The 15,254-nt window shown below is 52.0% G+C and overlaps 6 protein-coding genes across 6 annotated transcripts; 5 read left to right on the top strand and 1 right to left on the bottom strand.

Annotated features, from left to right (window-relative positions):
• Window positions 1–64: 64 nt before the first annotated feature.
• On the top strand, window positions 65–3,398 carry acoA (aconitate hydratase ACO1). Its single transcript, XM_024848920.1, has 5 exons — window positions 65–186; window positions 319–336; window positions 441–518; window positions 620–639; window positions 791–3,398. Exons 1-5 carry the CDS (start codon window positions 151–153, stop codon window positions 2,994–2,996), a joined length of 2,358 nt encoding a protein of 785 aa, XP_024705476.1. The 5' UTR covers window positions 65–150; the 3' UTR covers window positions 2,997–3,398.
• Window positions 3,399–3,664: 266 nt separating this feature from the next.
• On the top strand, window positions 3,665–5,011 carry P170DRAFT_380603 (putative metallo-beta-lactamase domain protein). The gene is made up of 4 exons (XM_024845535.1): window positions 3,665–3,845; window positions 3,901–3,913; window positions 3,974–4,333; window positions 4,400–5,011. The coding sequence occupies exons 1-4, from the start codon at window positions 3,762–3,764 to the stop codon at window positions 4,816–4,818; spliced, it is 876 nt and encodes a 291-aa protein (XP_024705475.1). The 5' UTR covers window positions 3,665–3,761; the 3' UTR covers window positions 4,819–5,011.
• Window positions 5,012–5,826: 815 nt separating this feature from the next.
• Window positions 5,827–7,645, top strand: P170DRAFT_445538 (glycosyltransferase family 20 protein; the record flags this gene model as incomplete). Its single annotated transcript, XM_024850720.1, has 5 exons — window positions 5,827–6,130; window positions 6,237–6,609; window positions 6,666–7,036; window positions 7,087–7,426; window positions 7,483–7,645. 5 exons carry the CDS (start codon window positions 5,827–5,829, stop codon window positions 7,643–7,645), a joined length of 1,551 nt encoding a protein of 516 aa, XP_024705474.1.
• A 487-nt stretch (window positions 7,646–8,132) lies between these two features.
• P170DRAFT_435360 (uS17 family ribosomal protein) lies at window positions 8,133–9,245 on the top strand. Its single transcript, XM_024848919.1, has one exon. It carries the CDS (start codon window positions 8,352–8,354, stop codon window positions 9,021–9,023), a length of 672 nt encoding a protein of 223 aa, XP_024705473.1. The 5' UTR covers window positions 8,133–8,351; the 3' UTR covers window positions 9,024–9,245.
• Window positions 9,246–9,436: 191 nt separating this feature from the next.
• Window positions 9,437–13,279, top strand: P170DRAFT_380598 (putative spindle pole body component). Its single transcript, XM_024845534.1, has 5 exons — window positions 9,437–9,635; window positions 9,850–9,927; window positions 10,004–10,212; window positions 10,288–12,700; window positions 12,764–13,279. Exons 2-5 carry the CDS (start codon window positions 9,868–9,870, stop codon window positions 12,803–12,805), a joined length of 2,724 nt encoding a protein of 907 aa, XP_024705472.1. The 5' UTR covers window positions 9,437–9,635; window positions 9,850–9,867; the 3' UTR covers window positions 12,806–13,279.
• A 206-nt stretch (window positions 13,280–13,485) lies between these two features.
• Window positions 13,486–14,832, bottom strand: P170DRAFT_508385 (60S ribosomal eL8 domain-containing protein; the record flags this gene model as incomplete). Its single annotated transcript, XM_024854568.1, has 4 exons — window positions 13,486–13,995; window positions 14,051–14,560; window positions 14,623–14,700; window positions 14,770–14,832. The coding sequence occupies 4 exons, from the start codon at window positions 14,830–14,832 to the stop codon at window positions 13,795–13,797; spliced, it is 852 nt and encodes a 283-aa protein (XP_024705471.1). The 3' UTR covers window positions 13,486–13,794.
• Between the last annotated feature and the right edge of the window lie 422 nt (window positions 14,833–15,254).

Below are 15,254 nucleotides of genomic sequence, written 5' to 3'. Positions count from 1 at the left end.
ATTTCTCAAACTCTTCTTCTTTCTCTTCTTCCCCTCTCCACTCCATCTTTGCTGCTTCGATCTCTTGAAGCTAGCTCTTTGTTGCTGCTTTGGATTAGCTCTCATTGGAAGTGTCGCGGCATTGCCCACCTCGCATAGAGAGCTTCCATCATGATCTCCACAAGGCTTGCGCGCATGGGTGCGCTGGTAAGTCGTCCCCGTCTCGATTTTTTTTGCCCCCTGGTGCTCGAGTTGGTATCTTCGTCGCTCGACGTGATGGCTACTAACTCGCCCGGGTTTGTTTCGGTCGAAATAAATGCTAACGTGCTCTCGCTTTAGGCCCCTAAGTCCCGTCTGGTAAGCTCTCTCGCTCGGGATCCCTGCTTGCTTCAAAGCTGCACGGGACAAAAATTGCCACGGTTTTGCGCTCTGTAGAAATTGGATATTAACATGTCGTTCAGTTCCTCGGGACCCGGGGTCTGGCCACCGTCAACGAGTCTGCCCTCGACAAGAAGGTCGAGATGACCAACTCTGAGAAGGTTAGTGGGCGTTCGATCCCTTCCGCCCTCCCGGCTTTGTCGGGAAGAGCGGAAGCTTCCGTATACGGAAAGCAGCATTGGCTAACGACACTTTTTCACAGGGTAACTTCATTAACTACAAGTATGCTGGCAACCTCCCTATTATTTCATCCCTTGTTGGACGATTTGCTCGAGGAAATCTCCACAGGGGAAGAAATTTCTCCCATTTTCAATGAAAAGGGGGATCACACCAGGGAAGAAGAAACCTTCTAACATGTCTTACAATCATATAGGAAGATGTCCGAGAACCTGGACATCGTTCGTCGCCGATTGAGCCGTCCTCTTACCTACGCCGAGAAGGTCCTCTACTCTCACCTTGACGACCCTCACGGCCAAGACATTGAGCGTGGTACTTCCTACCTGAAGCTCCGCCCCGACCGTGTTGCTTGCCAGGATGCCACCGCCCAGATGGCCATCCTTCAGTTCATGTCCGCTGGAATGCCCTCGGTCGCTACTCCTACCACTGTCCACTGCGATCACTTGATTGAGGCCCAGATTGGTGGCGAGAAGGATCTTGCTCGCGCTAACGACATCAACAAGGAGGTCTACGATTTCTTGGCCTCCTCTACCGCCAAGTACAACATTGGTTTCTGGAAGCCCGGTTCCGGTATCATCCACCAGATCGTCCTGGAGAACTACGCTTTCCCCGGTGGTCTGATGATCGGTACCGACTCTCACACTCCTAACGCTGGTGGTCTTGCTATGGCTGCCATCGGTGTTGGTGGTGCCGATGCCGTTGACGTCATGGCCGGTCTCCCCTGGGAGCTGAAGGCCCCCAAGGTCATCGGTGTCAAGCTTACCGGCGAGTTGTCCGGATGGACCTCTCCCAAGGATATCATCCTCAAGGTTGCTGGTCTGCTGACCGTCAAGGGTGGTACTGGCGCCATCATTGAATACCACGGCCCTGGTGTCAACTCTCTCTCCTGCACTGGTATGGGTACCATCTGTAACATGGGTGCTGAGATTGGTGCCACCACCTCGATGTTCCCCTTCAACGACCGCATGCACGACTACCTGCGCGCCACCAAGCGTACTGAGATTGGTGACTTCGCTCGCTCGTACGCCAAGGAGCTCCGTGAGGACGAGGGCGCCGAGTACGACCAGCTGATTGAGATCAACCTGTCTGAGCTTGAGCCTCACATCAACGGTCCCTTCACCCCCGATCTTGCTACTCCCATCTCCAAGTTTAAGGAGGCTGTTGATGCCAACAAGTGGCCCGAGGACCTGAAGGTTGGTCTCATCGGATCCTGCACCAACTCCTCTTACGAGGATATGTCTCGTGCCGCTTCCATCGCCCGCGACGCTCTTGACCACGGTATCAAGTCCAAGTCTCTGTTCACCGTCACCCCTGGTTCCGAGCAGATTCGTGCCACCATCGAGCGTGACGGACAGCTCCAGACCCTCGAGGAGTTCGGTGGTGTCATCCTTGCCAACGCCTGCGGTCCCTGCATTGGTCAGTGGGACCGTAAGGATGTGAAGAAGGGCGAGCCCAACTCCATCATCTCCTCCTACAACCGTAACTTCACTGGCCGTAACGACGCCAACCCTGCCACCCACGCTTTCGTCACCTCCCCCGACCTTGTCGTTGCCATGACCGTTGCTGGTACCCTCAAGTTCAACCCCCTCACCGACAAGCTGAAGGACAAGGATGGCAACGAGTTCATGCTCAAGGCTCCCACTGGCGAGGGTCTCCCTGCCCAGGGCTACGACCCCGGTCAGGACACCTACCAGGCTCCCCCCAAGGACCGTGAGTCCATCAGCGTTGCCGTCTCCCCCGAGAGTGACCGTCTGCAGGTCCTCGGCGGTTTCGCCGCCTGGGACGGAAAGGACGCCAACGGCATCCCCATCCTGATCAAGTGCCAGGGCAAGACCACCACCGATCACATCTCCATGGCCGGCCCGTGGTTGAAGTACCGTGGACATCTTGACAACATCTCCAACAACATGCTGATCGGTGCCGTCAACGCCGAGAACGGCGAGGCCAACAAGATCCGCAACGCCTTCACTGGCGAGTTCGATGCCGTCCCCGCCACTGCCCGTGACTACAAGGCCCGTGGCGTTAAGTGGGTTGTCATCGGTGACTGGAACTACGGTGAGGGTAGCTCTCGTGAGCACGCTGCTCTCGAGCCCCGTCACCTGGGCGGTCTTGCCATCATCACCCGCAGCTTCGCCCGTATCCACGAGACCAACCTGAAGAAGCAGGGTATGCTTCCTCTCACCTTCTCCGACCCCGCCGACTACGACAAGATCCAGCCCACCGACACCGTTGACCTGCTCTGCACCGAGCTCGAGGTTGGCAAGCCTATGACCCTCCGCGTCCACCCCAAGGATGGTGCCGCCTACGACGTCAAGCTGAGCCACACCTTCAACGAGTCCCAGATCGAGTGGTTCAAGGACGGTTCCGCTCTCAACACCATGGCCCGCAAGGCTGGCAACTAAATCATTGGTTGACAGAGCACCTTGACGGCGTTTGGTCGACGATGATTCGTTTGTAAAATATGTTCCATTTGTTTCTATCAGCCAAGAGGAAACACATCGCCCCGATTCCGCCAGTCGTGCTTGGCCATGCCAGCACTACGTCGGGGTTGGAGGCTGCACCCGGTGCAATGCCGCACCACCAATATTAGCGGCTGCTAATAGTATTTCTTATGATGGGAAATGCGGAGTCGAGTTCGAAAAATTTAACGATTTGCTTATTTATCTCTCTGCCTTTGCTTTGTACTCTTTCGAGTTTGGGTGGGCTACATGGATATAGTCTTTGCTTTATTTTTCATTTTTGTTTTTTATATCATATCACCTACTGTATGTTAGGACTGCATGCATACCATTTTCCTTGTGTTCAAAACGCCTTCTCTTGGATTTGATCTCGTGGTCTTTCGACTACATAGAACTAGAATCACTCTCGAGTGCCACAACCCAGTGCTTGACTTGTTTCCTAGCTCGAGTATACCGTAGAAGGGTGGAGCTCAAGAGAGCTGCACTGTTCCCCAAAGCACGAATATCCCGCCGTGGCTGACATAATATCGCGTGCTCTGCCGAGGCCCTCGATTGCTGCCCCGCCTGGAGATAACCTAGGTTGTATATCGGGAGTCCTGTACATGTAAACAGCTTCCATCACCACTCCTGTGCAAGCTACCACATTCACATGTGCTATTTCCGAGTTGGCTGAATACTAATTTTGCGCTCATTGATCTACGCTTGGTAATGGCTACTCAACTTGTTCCTTTACCGGAGGTGGAGAGACTCAGTTCCTCGGTGGTGAGGATACTCGGCGGAAATCCCGGCAAGGTAAGCTGGCCCTGTCGTTTATCGTTCTGCCAGACACGCTGATTTTCGCCAATAGTTCACATTGCAAGGTAAAGCCTTACCACTCCACTGTTGAGGGCCTCTTAACTTGAGGTTAACCCACTACTCAGGAACGAACACATATTTAGTCGGCCGAGGGCACCAACGGATTCTGATCGACACTGGTGAGGGCAAGCCTTCTTGGGCATCAAACCTTCAAGCCCTACTGTCGCAAGAGAATGCCACAGTGCACGAAGCGCTCATTACGCATTGGCACGGAGATCATGTCAATGGTCTCCCAGACCTGCTAAAGATTTGTCCCAAAGCGACGGTCTACAAACGCGAGCCGGAAGACGGCGAAATTGATATCGAAGATGGCCAGATCTTCAGAGTTGACGGCGCTACGCTGAGGGCAATGCACACGCCCGGACACACTGTTGACCACATGGCCTTCGTTCTCGAGGAAGAAGATGCCATCTTCACTGGAGACAGTGCGTCAATTCTCGCTCTACTTCAGAAATCAAGCGGTATTGGAGGCTGACTCTTGTTCTTGCTAGATGTTCTGGGCCACGGGACTGCAGTTTTTGAAGATTTGAGCGTGTATCTGTCTAGCCTACAGAGAATGCAAAATCGGGTTTCTGGTCGTGGGTATCCTGGCCACGGAGCGGTCATTGAGAACGCCACGGCGAAAGTCACCGAATATATCAAGCACCGAAAGCAGCGCGAAGATGAGGTGATCCGGGTCCTGCGTTACGGCAAACTTGACGTGTCCGACCAAGAACGATCGCCCGCGCGGAAGCCATCGATGACACCCATTGAACTGGTCAAAGTGATCTATCGAGATGTTCCGGAAAGTCTTCACCTGCCCGCGTCACACGGTGTTCTACAGGTGTTGATGAAACTGGAAATCGAGGGGAGGACAGTCCATGACACGGAAACGGGAAAATGGCGACTAGCAGAGAAGTCTACACTATGATTGATGGGCCGAATTCCGCCATCGACCATGACGCCACTGCATGGTGTTTGGGATAGACGACTGCGTTTCTGGGAATGGGCGTCCGTGGTCATGGAATGCGCCAGACCTATCACAAGGCGGGTCGAGACAAGAAGGCGCTCGGAGTCGGTAGGGGTATGGCGTCGGTAGATACAGCATTCCTTTGTTTGAATTCAACTCGTATTTTAAAGTTCTCCGCGCCCAGCACAGTATTGGCATCATGACGATCCCCACGATGCATCGTGACTGGCTGGGAAGCCGTCCGCATCTGACCTCATCGCCGAGACTTTCTGCCGCGCAGTACCACCTTCCTCTTCCTCTCTCGTTGCCTTTGCCTCTTCTTTCTCTTTCTTCCCCGCCCGCCAAAGCAAACTTCTTTCTATCCCTTTCACCCTCGCTCGAGATCCCTTGAGATACCCCCCGCAGGACAAGAGAACGACCCGATATCCACCTGGTCGATGAACTTGCTAGTGAAGAGCCTGAGTGACCCGCCGCCTTCTGCATCAACAGCCGCCTTTCTGCCAAAGCTTGGGTCGGTTGGTCCGCGCGCGTGGCCAACTGCTGGGCTCTGAGGTCACTTATTCCAACTCTTTTCCCTCCCCCGCCGGCGTTCATTCAGCTCGTTGGCGCCCCGCCCTCGGCGAGCTGTTCTTGAATTCTCCCATTTAATTCTGATTTCCGTCGGATTTGCCGGATACATTGGGCCCTGGTTAATAGATTTCTTTCTTTCTTTTTTTTATTTGATTTTCTTTTTGATCTTTTCCTCCTTGATCTTCCGACGTCGTGGTCTATTTCGTCCTTTCTGTAAAAATATCAAAACAAAATATTTGCATCCTTTGAAGGCCCGTTCATTTTGATCTTCAACTTTTCCTTAGCGGTTTCAACCCCGGCTTTGCGCTCGTCCGTCTTCGGTCTTTGTCTTTGTTTTTCTCTTCCCCCCCGAGGAATTAAATCGCATATACGCCATCTTTCCAAATATCGCCGGTCAAAATGCCCTCTCTTGACAACCCCGTCAACAACGACGCAAGGCTCCTTCTTGTTTCAAATCGACTTCCGATTACCATCAAACGTTCCGAGGATGGCAGGTATGACTTTTCGATGTCCTCCGGTGGTCTCGTCAGTGGTCTGAGCGGCCTTTCGAAGTCTACTACCTTCCAATGGTACGGCTGGCCCGGGTTGGAGGTTCCCGAAGAGGAAGTCCCGGTTGTCAAGCAGCGGTTGAAGGATGAGTACGGGGCTGTCCCCGTGTTCATCGATGATGATCTTGCAGATCGCCATTACAACGGCTTCTCCAGTCAGTTACCCTACCGAGTCCCCGGATCAAACAGTCCAGAATATATGCGTTTGAAAGAAGGTCCCAGATGATGTCATATGCTGATAAGACTTCTCGTCCTGGCTAGATTCGATCCTATGGCCGCTTTTCCACTATCACCCCGGCGAAATTACCTTCGATGAATCCGCTTGGGAGGCGTATAAAGAGGCAAACCGCCTGTTCGCAAAGTCGGTTGCGAAAGAAGTTCAGGATAACGACTTGATCTGGGTCCATGATTATCATTTGATGCTTCTTCCTGAAATGCTCCGGGAGGAAATTGGGGACACCAAGGAGAATGTCAAGATTGGTTTCTTCCTGCACACCCCATTCCCTAGCAGCGAGATTTACAGGATTCTTCCCGTGCGGAACGAGCTTTTACTGGGTGTCCTACACTGTGACCTCATAGGTTTCCATACCTATGATTACACCAGACATTTCTTGAGCGCTTGCTCGCGCTTACTGTATGACGAGTCCCGTTTCTGATTACTGCGCGGAGAGGCTAACTTAGAATCTCTAGAGGACTTGCAACCACTCCGAACGGCATAGAGTTTCAAGGCAAGATCATTGCCTGCGGCGCATTCCCGATTGGCATCGACCCGGAAAAGTTCCAAGAAGGGCTCAAGAAGGAAAAAGTACAGAAACGGATTGCAATGCTTGAACAGAAGTTCCAGGGCGTAAAGCTTATGGTTGGCGTCGACCGTCTTGATTATATAAAAGGGGTCCCTCAGAAATTACATGCGCTTGAGGTATTTCTCAGTGATCACCCGGAATGGGTGGGGAAAGTTGTGTTGGTTCAGGTTGCTGTACCTAGCAGGCAAGACGTTGAAGAATATCAGAACTTGAGGGCTGTGGTGAACGAGCTTGTCGGCAGGATCAATGGCAAGTTTGGTAAGTTGCCCTTTCCAGCTGGGTGATAATCAATAGCTAATGCATCACAGGAACCGTCGAGTTTATGCCCATTCATTTCCTGCACAAATCCGTCAATTTCGATGAATTGCTTGCTCTTTATGCTGTCTCCGATGCTTGCATTGTCTCGTCTACTCGGGATGGCATGAACCTTGTCGCATACGAATATATTGCTGCGCAGCAGAACCGTCATGGCGTTTTGGTGTTGTCCGAATTTGCCGGCGCAGCTCAAAGCTTGAATGGCAGTATAATAATCAACCCCTGGAACACGGAGGAGCTTGCAGGCGCTTACCAGGAAGCTGTCACCATGAGTGACGAGCAGAGAGCCTTGAACTTCTCCAAGCTGGATAGATATGTCAACAAGTACACAAGGTATGTGCCCGTGTATTTTGTGATGTCTAACAAGGAACAATGCTAATATCTTTCAGTGCCTTCTGGGGCCAGTCTTTTGTGACAGAATTAACGAGGATCTCCGCTCACTCTGCCGAAAAGTTTCAGTCTAGAAAGGCTGGTTTGAGCAATGGTAATGGCGAACAAGCCAATGGCACCTCGACCCAGGAGAATGGGCACTTGGCAGTGCCCTCGGCTTGATGGCTTTTCTTGTGACTCCGGATGTATGAATGAACGATGTCTCAGATAACGGTTTCCTTATATTTTCCTGTTCCCGTTCTTCATGGGTTTCATGCACTGGGTATGGCGAAAGGAGTCTGCTTTATTCATCCGCTTTGACTATCATTCTCGGTTAGATATCAAATCCTCTCGAGTGTGAAACTAGGTTTCTAGACTCTGGAATGGGATAAGGCTCGGTGTTGGTGTATTGTACAAACGCATTTTGTTTTCTTAGTCAGGCTATTGTTCAAGGGGCCATCTCAACTCTACAAAAAATTACTAATGCAGGTGATATATAATATGTGAATAAAAACAAAATATTTACTCTAGATGCTGAATGCCTGATTAACCATTCTTTTCGATAGTCTGGGTGCTGAACTTGGGAACTGGGCGGTGCAAACAGTGCAAACACCTCCGAGAGAAATTCTCGGACTCGCGCCGGACTCGAAGGACCTCCATCGCAATTGAAGGCTTCCCAAGCTCGACCATTCACCCTGGTCGACCATCTTGTTTCCAAGGTCTCGCTGCTCAAGAATTTTTGCGGCTGGATTGTGAACCTCAGCATCCCACTCGCATCACCAACAGAACCTGTCTTACGCGCCTTCGAGATTGTCCCCGGCCCTATTGCTTCGAGCGACTGTGATACCCACGAGAAGCATTGGACTGGATCTTTCTATCACCAAAAGAAATGTCTCCGAGTAACATCTTGAGGGCTATGCAGCCCCTGCGATCATCCGTTCTCAGAACCGTGACGGGCTCGTCCCCAGCTGCGCGCTATCTTCAGCCTTCAACACCGAGTCTCAACTCCGGGCTGGCATCATTCCGACGATCCAATTCTTCTACCACCACTCCTCCTGCCGAGTCACAGTCAGAAACGTCGACACCGTTATCTACTCCCCCCTCTCTCCGAACTTATCCCTACACGCTCAAGAAGGGCACCGTCGAATCGGTCGGCCGTATGGACCGCACTGTCCGCGTCAGCCACCGTCACACCAGCTGGGATTCGCACCTCCAAAAGACCTTCCCCAAGGTCACTACCTTCTTGGTGTCCGATCCGAACAACTCTCTCCGTGAGGGTGATGTGATTGAATTCTCCTCCGGAGCTCCTAAGAGCCGAACTGTGCACCACGTCGTGGAGCGAATTGTTGCCCCCTTCGGATCGAACATCGATGAGAGGCCGCCGGTGAAGACGCGCGAGGAGAGGGAACTCGAGCGAGCGACTAAGAGAGCGGCCAAGTGGCAGCGTCGGGAAACCAGGAGATTGGAGCGTGGAGGTGAGGGTGTGAAGGAGCATGTGGGCCGCGTCAAGAGGCTGGTCGCCGAGCGAACCGGCGGCGGCGTGAACGAGGCGTCGGCTTGATCCTGTCGACTGGCTCTGTAATCCTTGGAGTTTTCGTTGTTCTTTTCCTAGTTGGCCCTTGCGTTTACGATTGTATAAGATAAAGGGAAGGAGATGCAAGGTCTCAAGAGGGCTTGTTGTCTTGTCCAAGCGTTGATAGATGGCTTGGTTTCAAGTGTATATTATACTTCCATCATGCATAATCATGCAGCTGTTTCAGTCTATTGTGTCTAGCCTGTCAATTGAAGCTTCTGACCAGGGGATCCCAACAGCGTAATTTCACTCCAATAAAGGCCGCTGCAGAGGCGCATTGAAGGCGGGCGGTGAGGGCGGGTGAGGGGGATACTGCCAGATAATGGGCGCCAAGCCCGCTCTTTGGGTCGCGAAGTCACCCCAGCGACTTGTCCGTTGTTTACCCTCCATCTTCCTTTCTCTTTCGCTGTCTCATTGACTTGTTCATCAATCCCCTTTCCTGTCCCACGCATCTCCTTGCTATATCTTGGACGCGGGACCCCTTCCGACCGTCCCCCAACCTCTCACCTTCGACCACTGTCCTCGACTTGGAAGTCGGTCGTGCACACACCATCCCCTGTCCGACCCTACACACGATCTGCAACCGTCTGCAAGCCTAAGGTGTGTTTATCACTGTGCGCATCTGGCAGTCCCGCTGCTGTCACTTCATAGCGCTTCCCCTCAGAAAACTGTGAAGCGAAAGCCCTGATGGATTGGCTGCATTCTGCAAATCCACAGCCCATCATTAGGACCTGAGCGCAAAACCACACCGTGATGCGCTTTTCTTTTCTCGGTCTAGTGCCCATCGCTAATCATTGTTTATTCTACATTATAGCAAGGCTAAACCGTCATAATGGCTGAGGGAGAGGAGGACTTTTCTTCTCTGCCATTGCCGGACCGATTTTCGCACAAGGTGGGTCTATTTCTACGGATTCTATACGCCTTTGACAATATCGATTTTGGATGCTAATTGACTTTCGTCAATCCAGGCCTGGAAAGTCAGAAAGGAAGGCTACGAGGATGCCAAAAAACAATTCGAAAAAACTGCCGATGAATCGGACCCCGTTTTCACACCGTTCCTACAAGACCCGAGTCTATGGAAAGGAGCCGTCGCAGATTCGAACGTTGCTGCCCAACAAGAGGGTCTCGGGTCTTATTGTACATTTTTGAAATTCGGTGGAACTCAGGCCTGTACTAGGTATGTGGTCTCATTTTTGTTATTTGGGAACGTTTTTTGCCTTCCGTTTCTGGTTTGCTAATGTTTTATATGAAGAACTCGCGGATACACAGTGTTCCCCATCGTCGAAAAGGGTCTTCCATCAGCAAGACCGGCAGCCAAGACAAATGCGCTTGAGGCACTTCTACTATGCGTGGAGATGGACAAGGCTGATCCCGTGATAGAGGAAATGATCCCCGGATTGTCACACAAGGTTCCTAAAGTGATTGCGGCGACGCTGATGGGACTGCGAACGATTTACCATAATTTCGGCTGCAAAATTGTCGACCCCAAGCCAGTTTTGAAGGCGTTGCCCAAAGTTTTTGGACACGCAGATAAAAATGTCCGGGCCGAGGCGCAGAATCTCACAGTGGAACTGTATCGGTGGTTGAAAGAAGCCATTAAGCCTCTCTTCTGGGGAGACCTGAAACAAGTGCAGCAAACGGACTTGGACAAATTATTTGAAAACGTCAAGCAAGAGCCATCACCAAAACAAGAGCGACTGACTAAAGCACAACAAGACGCGATGGCAGTCGCCAGTTCTGCCCCTGAAGGCGGAGAAGTCGGCGATGAGCCGGAAGAGTTCGAAGAAGACGCTGGTGAAGTTGATGCCTTTGATCTTGCAGAGCCCGTCGACGTATTGGCGAAGGCCCCCGGCGACTTTTTAGATCAGGTGTCGTCGTCTAAGTGGAAAGACAGGAAGGACGCTTTGGACGCGCTCCATGCAGTTTTGGACGTACCCAAGATCAAAGATGGCCAATACAACGACATAGTTCAAGCATTGGCAAAATGCATGAAAGATGCTAACATTGCAGTCGTGACCGTGGCAGCCGGCTGTATCGATCTACTCGCCAAAGGTCTTCGCAGCAGCTTTGCTAAACATCGCTCAGTGGTTATGCCGCCGATGATGGAGCGTTTGAAGGAAAAGAAGCAAACTGTGGCAGACGCCCTTGGTTCAGCTTTGGATGCTGTCTTCTTGTCCACGAACTTGTCCGAATGCCTCGAGGAAATTCTTGAGTTCCTCAAGCACAAGAACCCGCAGGTCAAACAGGAGACCCTCAAATTCCTTATTCGCTGCCTTCGTACCACCCGAGACGTTCCCGCCAAAGGAGAAGTGAAGTCGATCGCAGAAGCGGGCACCAAGCTTCTCACGGATTCTAGCGAGGTGAATCGTGCCGGAGGTGCGGAGGTGCTTGGTACTTTGATGAAGATTATGGGCGAGCGGGCTATGAATCCTTACCTCGATGGCCTTGATGATATTCGCAAGACGAAGATCAAGGAGTTTTTCGCAACTGCCGAAGTTAAAGCCAAAGAGCGACCCAAGCCCGTCGCCGCTCCACCAAAGGCTGCACCGGCAGCTGGAAAGAAGGTAGTCGGCGGCAGAAAGCCAGCACTGGGAATGAAAAAGCCAGCAGCTGCTGCACCTCCTGCCGAAGATCCCCCAATTATCCCTCCCTCTCCTGCGAAACCAGCCACCAGATCTATTCCGTCCAAACTAGGGGCCGCAAGGCCTGGAGGTCTCCCGACGCCCGGCACGGGTCTCAAGAAGAAGCTCGGTGGCCCCGGGGGCATTGCCTCGCCGCAGGCACGGCGAGTTATTTCGCCACCCTCAGAAGAACAACCACCCGCACCTGCTGCTCCGAAATTTGGTCTTGCCAGAGGACTTGCTGGACGGCCAATTGCTAAGCCAGCAGCTGCCAGTGAGCCTGCTCCGGCACCGGCAGCTCCTCAGGTAAGCGGCATGACCGCTGCCGAGCGCGCTGAATTGGAAGAGCTACGCCTTGAGAAAGAGCGGTTCAGCCGGACAGTAGAAGACTTGAAATACGAAAGAACCAAACTGAACTCACAAGTGACCGAGTTGCAAAACCAAAACGCCCAACTGATCGAAGATCACACGAGAGACGTTCTCAGCATCAAGGCCAAAGAAACCCAACTGGTGCGGGCACGAAGTGACGCAGAGACTGCCGAGCAGACCGTCCAGAAACAGCAGCGAGAAATCGAGCGCCTCAAGCGCGAGTTACAAAGGGCCCTCCGTGCAAGTGCCGCCAGCCCTCCCACCGCGATGTCCGACAGCTTGAACCTCCCTGTTCCGGAAGCAGACTCAGTATACCAAGACACCAGCAACGGACATGGCCCTATGTCTCGAGCTGGTTTGCAGCATATGGGGTCACGGTTCGACAGCTCGCGGCCACGGAGCTACGCATCGGCCAGTCCTAGCGAAGAGAAGGAAAACAATGGCCTCGATTCGCCGGGACTCGGCAGCAGAGAAGGAGGCCTCGGCCGGCGCAAACTGAGCCCTACGTTTGGAACGTCGTACTCGGGTCTGGGTAGTCCGACTCGGTCGTCGATCTTGGGCTCGAGCAACGCCTCTGGAGATGATCAACCTGCCCGGAGAACGGAACCTGCGGAGAACTGGAAGAGAGCAGCAGAGGTCACAACGCAACTCAAGGCAAGAATCGAACAAATGAAGGTAAGTCTGGTCTCGACCCTCGACCCCCCACCCTGTACATTTCATCTCTAACATGATATCTAGGCCAAACAAGGTCTCACACGACCTCCTGCTCAACGTCAATGATCGCATGAAACTGCCAATTTTCTTGTAATTTCCCTTCCTCTTTTTCCTCGGTTCTGCTTTCACCTGCGGTCAAGGTTTTCCTCTCTTCCCTTATATCTTCTCCCTGTGTTTTTAGAATTCCCACCCATCTATCATCTGTTTGACGAGGGCTTCAACGGTTCCATTTTGTTTTTGGGCGGGCTGGCTAGTTTCTTCATTTCTATATCTTCTTGTGCATGTTGTTGTTCATTGTCTTTTTTCCCTCCTAGTTTGGTCTGGTCTGGTCTGGTTGTTCTTCGGGATTTGAAATTTTTTATCGGGGCTTTTTGCTTTGCGTTTTTTGTTCCCTGTCTGTGTCTTAAGACAAATATCCTTCCATTCAGGTTTTATTAAAAGGGGAATTGGAATTCGTTTGGTTTCGCTACGGACTTTTATGGGTAATGGGTTCATATCAATTTTCTTTTTACGGGATGCATAGATGCCGGAAGGGTCTTTTTTCTCTTTAGTATAATGGGATGAGGATGGGAGGGTATAGCGTGCTATGGGTGAATGGGGGGTTTAATGGCTGTTGATCAAGGGGTGGTTTTCAGTGCTAGACGGGACTGGGTAGTCAGGACTAGGGGCTAAGAAAAAAAAATCCTACTGAGCAGACTTCACATGAATGCTTGAATGTAAATCAGCTACGATAGGGGAGGCGGGGTGAGGTCTGAAATGCATTCATGGGTATCTGCGAGGTGTACATAAAAGAAAAAGAAACGAGACAAGGACCATTCAAGATGGATTGGGATTTTAGGATAAGCTAAAGCCGTCAACAAGTCAACCGAAGAAGCCTCCCTTCGGAAAACACCATCCCAACTTTCTTTTGAAAAGCTTGACACCTGAGGTATAAAAAGAAAAAGGATCCCAAACTTTTGTATCTTGGATGCTATTGTCCATTGCCGGAAGATATTAGACTGTCATTAAGATCGTTGAAAACACGAAATCCATCCCGTTCTAGGCTATTTCTAGCTTTAAACGCGGAGGGCGCCCTCAACGGCCTTACGCTTCTTCTCCTGGCGGGCGACGGCCTTGGCACCCATGATACCACCACCCCAGTGGCGGCGGGAGTCCTCGTACTTGTCGGTGTAGCCCTCCTTGATGGCGGAGAGGAGCTTGGAGAACTCAGCCTTGTCCTCGGAGCGGGTCTCGGTGAGAGCGAGAACAGCGGAGGTCTAGAAATCGAATTAGTATATGATTGGTAGATGAGATACAATGCCAGATTCTTACCTTCTTGTGGACAACGGTACCGAGACGGGCCTTGCCCTTGACGATGGCGTAGGGGACACCCATCTTGCGGCAGAGAGCGGGAAGGAAGACAACCAGCTCAATGGGGTCAACGTCGTGGGCGATGAGGACAAGGGAAGCCTTCTTGTTCTCAACGAGGCCGACAACGTGGTTCAGACCGTACTTGACGTGGTAGGGCTTCTTGGAGACATCCTCCTTCTTCTTGCCCTCGGAGACGGCGGTGGCCTCGGCGTGGAGACGCTCCTTCTTCTCGACCTTGGTCTCAGGGCGGTACTTGTTGAGGAGCTTGAAGGTCTGGGCAGCGGTGTTGCGGTCCAGGGTGTTCTGGAACTGAGCGATGGAAGGAGGGACCTTGAGACGGAGGTTCAAGATCTTCTTCTGGCGCTGCAGACGGACATACTCGGGCCACTTGACGAAACGGCCGAGATTGCGCTTGGGCTGGATGTCCTGGCCAATACCGAAGTTGCGGGGGCGCTTCTCGATGAGAGGGTTCTGCGATATGCATTAGCACCATTTCATACGGTGTAGTGGGTATCTTCTTTTCTCAAACATACCTTGGGGCCCTTCTTGCTAGCACCAGCCTTGCCCTGGGGGTAAGGGAGGGGAGCAGTCTTCTTTCCGGACTTGGGAGGCTATCATTGAGAAAAGAAGATCAGCAAACCATCCACCAATGCTGCATCTTCCTTGAACTCTAAAGAGACCGTTGAAGAGAATTCCGAGTGTTTCCACATCGAAATTCTCTTCAACAGCTCCAGCCAAATCATCACTGGCGCTCGCATTCCGCCGAAGCAGAGAACTTGAGCGACCAATGGAACACAAAACAAAATTTGCTTCGAGACATTTTACGAAATGATGTAGGCGATATTTTCACGTCCTTACGCCATTGTCGCAAAGAGGTTGTCGAAGGCGCTTCTCTTCTGTATTTCAAGAAAGAGCAGTTGAAACAACTGGAAGTTATATGCTTACCACCATTGTTGTCGACTTTTCCGCGGTTGTGCTGGTTGACGGGATTGACGGAGTGGAAGAAGAAGAAGTGAAAATGAATTCGTTTTCTCGCCGAAGAAGTTCGTGCGGCCCGGAAAATCTGTCGGCGCCGACCCGGGCGGTGAGTGCATCATGTGATGTAGGGCTAACCCTGTGGGGCTTCTTCCGTCGCTTGCCCTAATTGCCCTAAACGCTCTAGACT

Source organism: Aspergillus steynii (genome assembly GCF_002849105.1).
Source record: "Aspergillus steynii IBT 23096 chromosome Unknown P170scaffold_3, whole genome shotgun sequence".
NCBI classification, from domain to species: domain Eukaryota; kingdom Fungi; phylum Ascomycota; class Eurotiomycetes; order Eurotiales; family Aspergillaceae; genus Aspergillus; species Aspergillus steynii.
Note: the sequence above shows the minus strand (reverse complement) of the source record. Positions and strands in the feature narration are given on the sequence as shown.

Bases quoted from the DNA above. Each gene is read 5' to 3' on its own strand.
- P170DRAFT_435360 (XM_024848919.1), top strand. From the start codon at position 8,352: ATGTCTCCGAGTAACATCTTGAGGGCTATGCAGCCCCTGCGATCATCC.
- P170DRAFT_380598 (XM_024845534.1), top strand. From the start codon at position 9,868: ATGGCTGAGGGAGAGGAGGACTTTTCTTCTCTGCCATTGCCGGACCGA. The intron at 9,928-10,003 runs GTGGGTCTATTT...TCGTCAATCCAG, and splicing joins CGGACCGATTTTCGCACAAG to GCCTGGAAAGTCAGAAAGGA. The intron at 10,213-10,287 runs GTATGTGGTCTC...TTTTATATGAAG, and splicing joins GGAACTCAGGCCTGTACTAG to AACTCGCGGATACACAGTGT.
- P170DRAFT_380603 (XM_024845535.1), top strand. From the start codon at position 3,762: ATGGCTACTCAACTTGTTCCTTTACCGGAGGTGGAGAGACTCAGTTCC. The intron at 4,334-4,399 runs GTGCGTCAATTC...TGTTCTTGCTAG, and splicing joins TGCCATCTTCACTGGAGACA to ATGTTCTGGGCCACGGGACT.
- acoA (XM_024848920.1), top strand. From the start codon at position 151: ATGATCTCCACAAGGCTTGCGCGCATGGGTGCGCTG. The intron at 519-619 runs GTTAGTGGGCGT...ACTTTTTCACAG, and splicing joins AGATGACCAACTCTGAGAAG to GGTAACTTCATTAACTACAA. The intron at 640-790 runs GTATGCTGGCAA...ACAATCATATAG, and splicing joins GGTAACTTCATTAACTACAA to GAAGATGTCCGAGAACCTGG.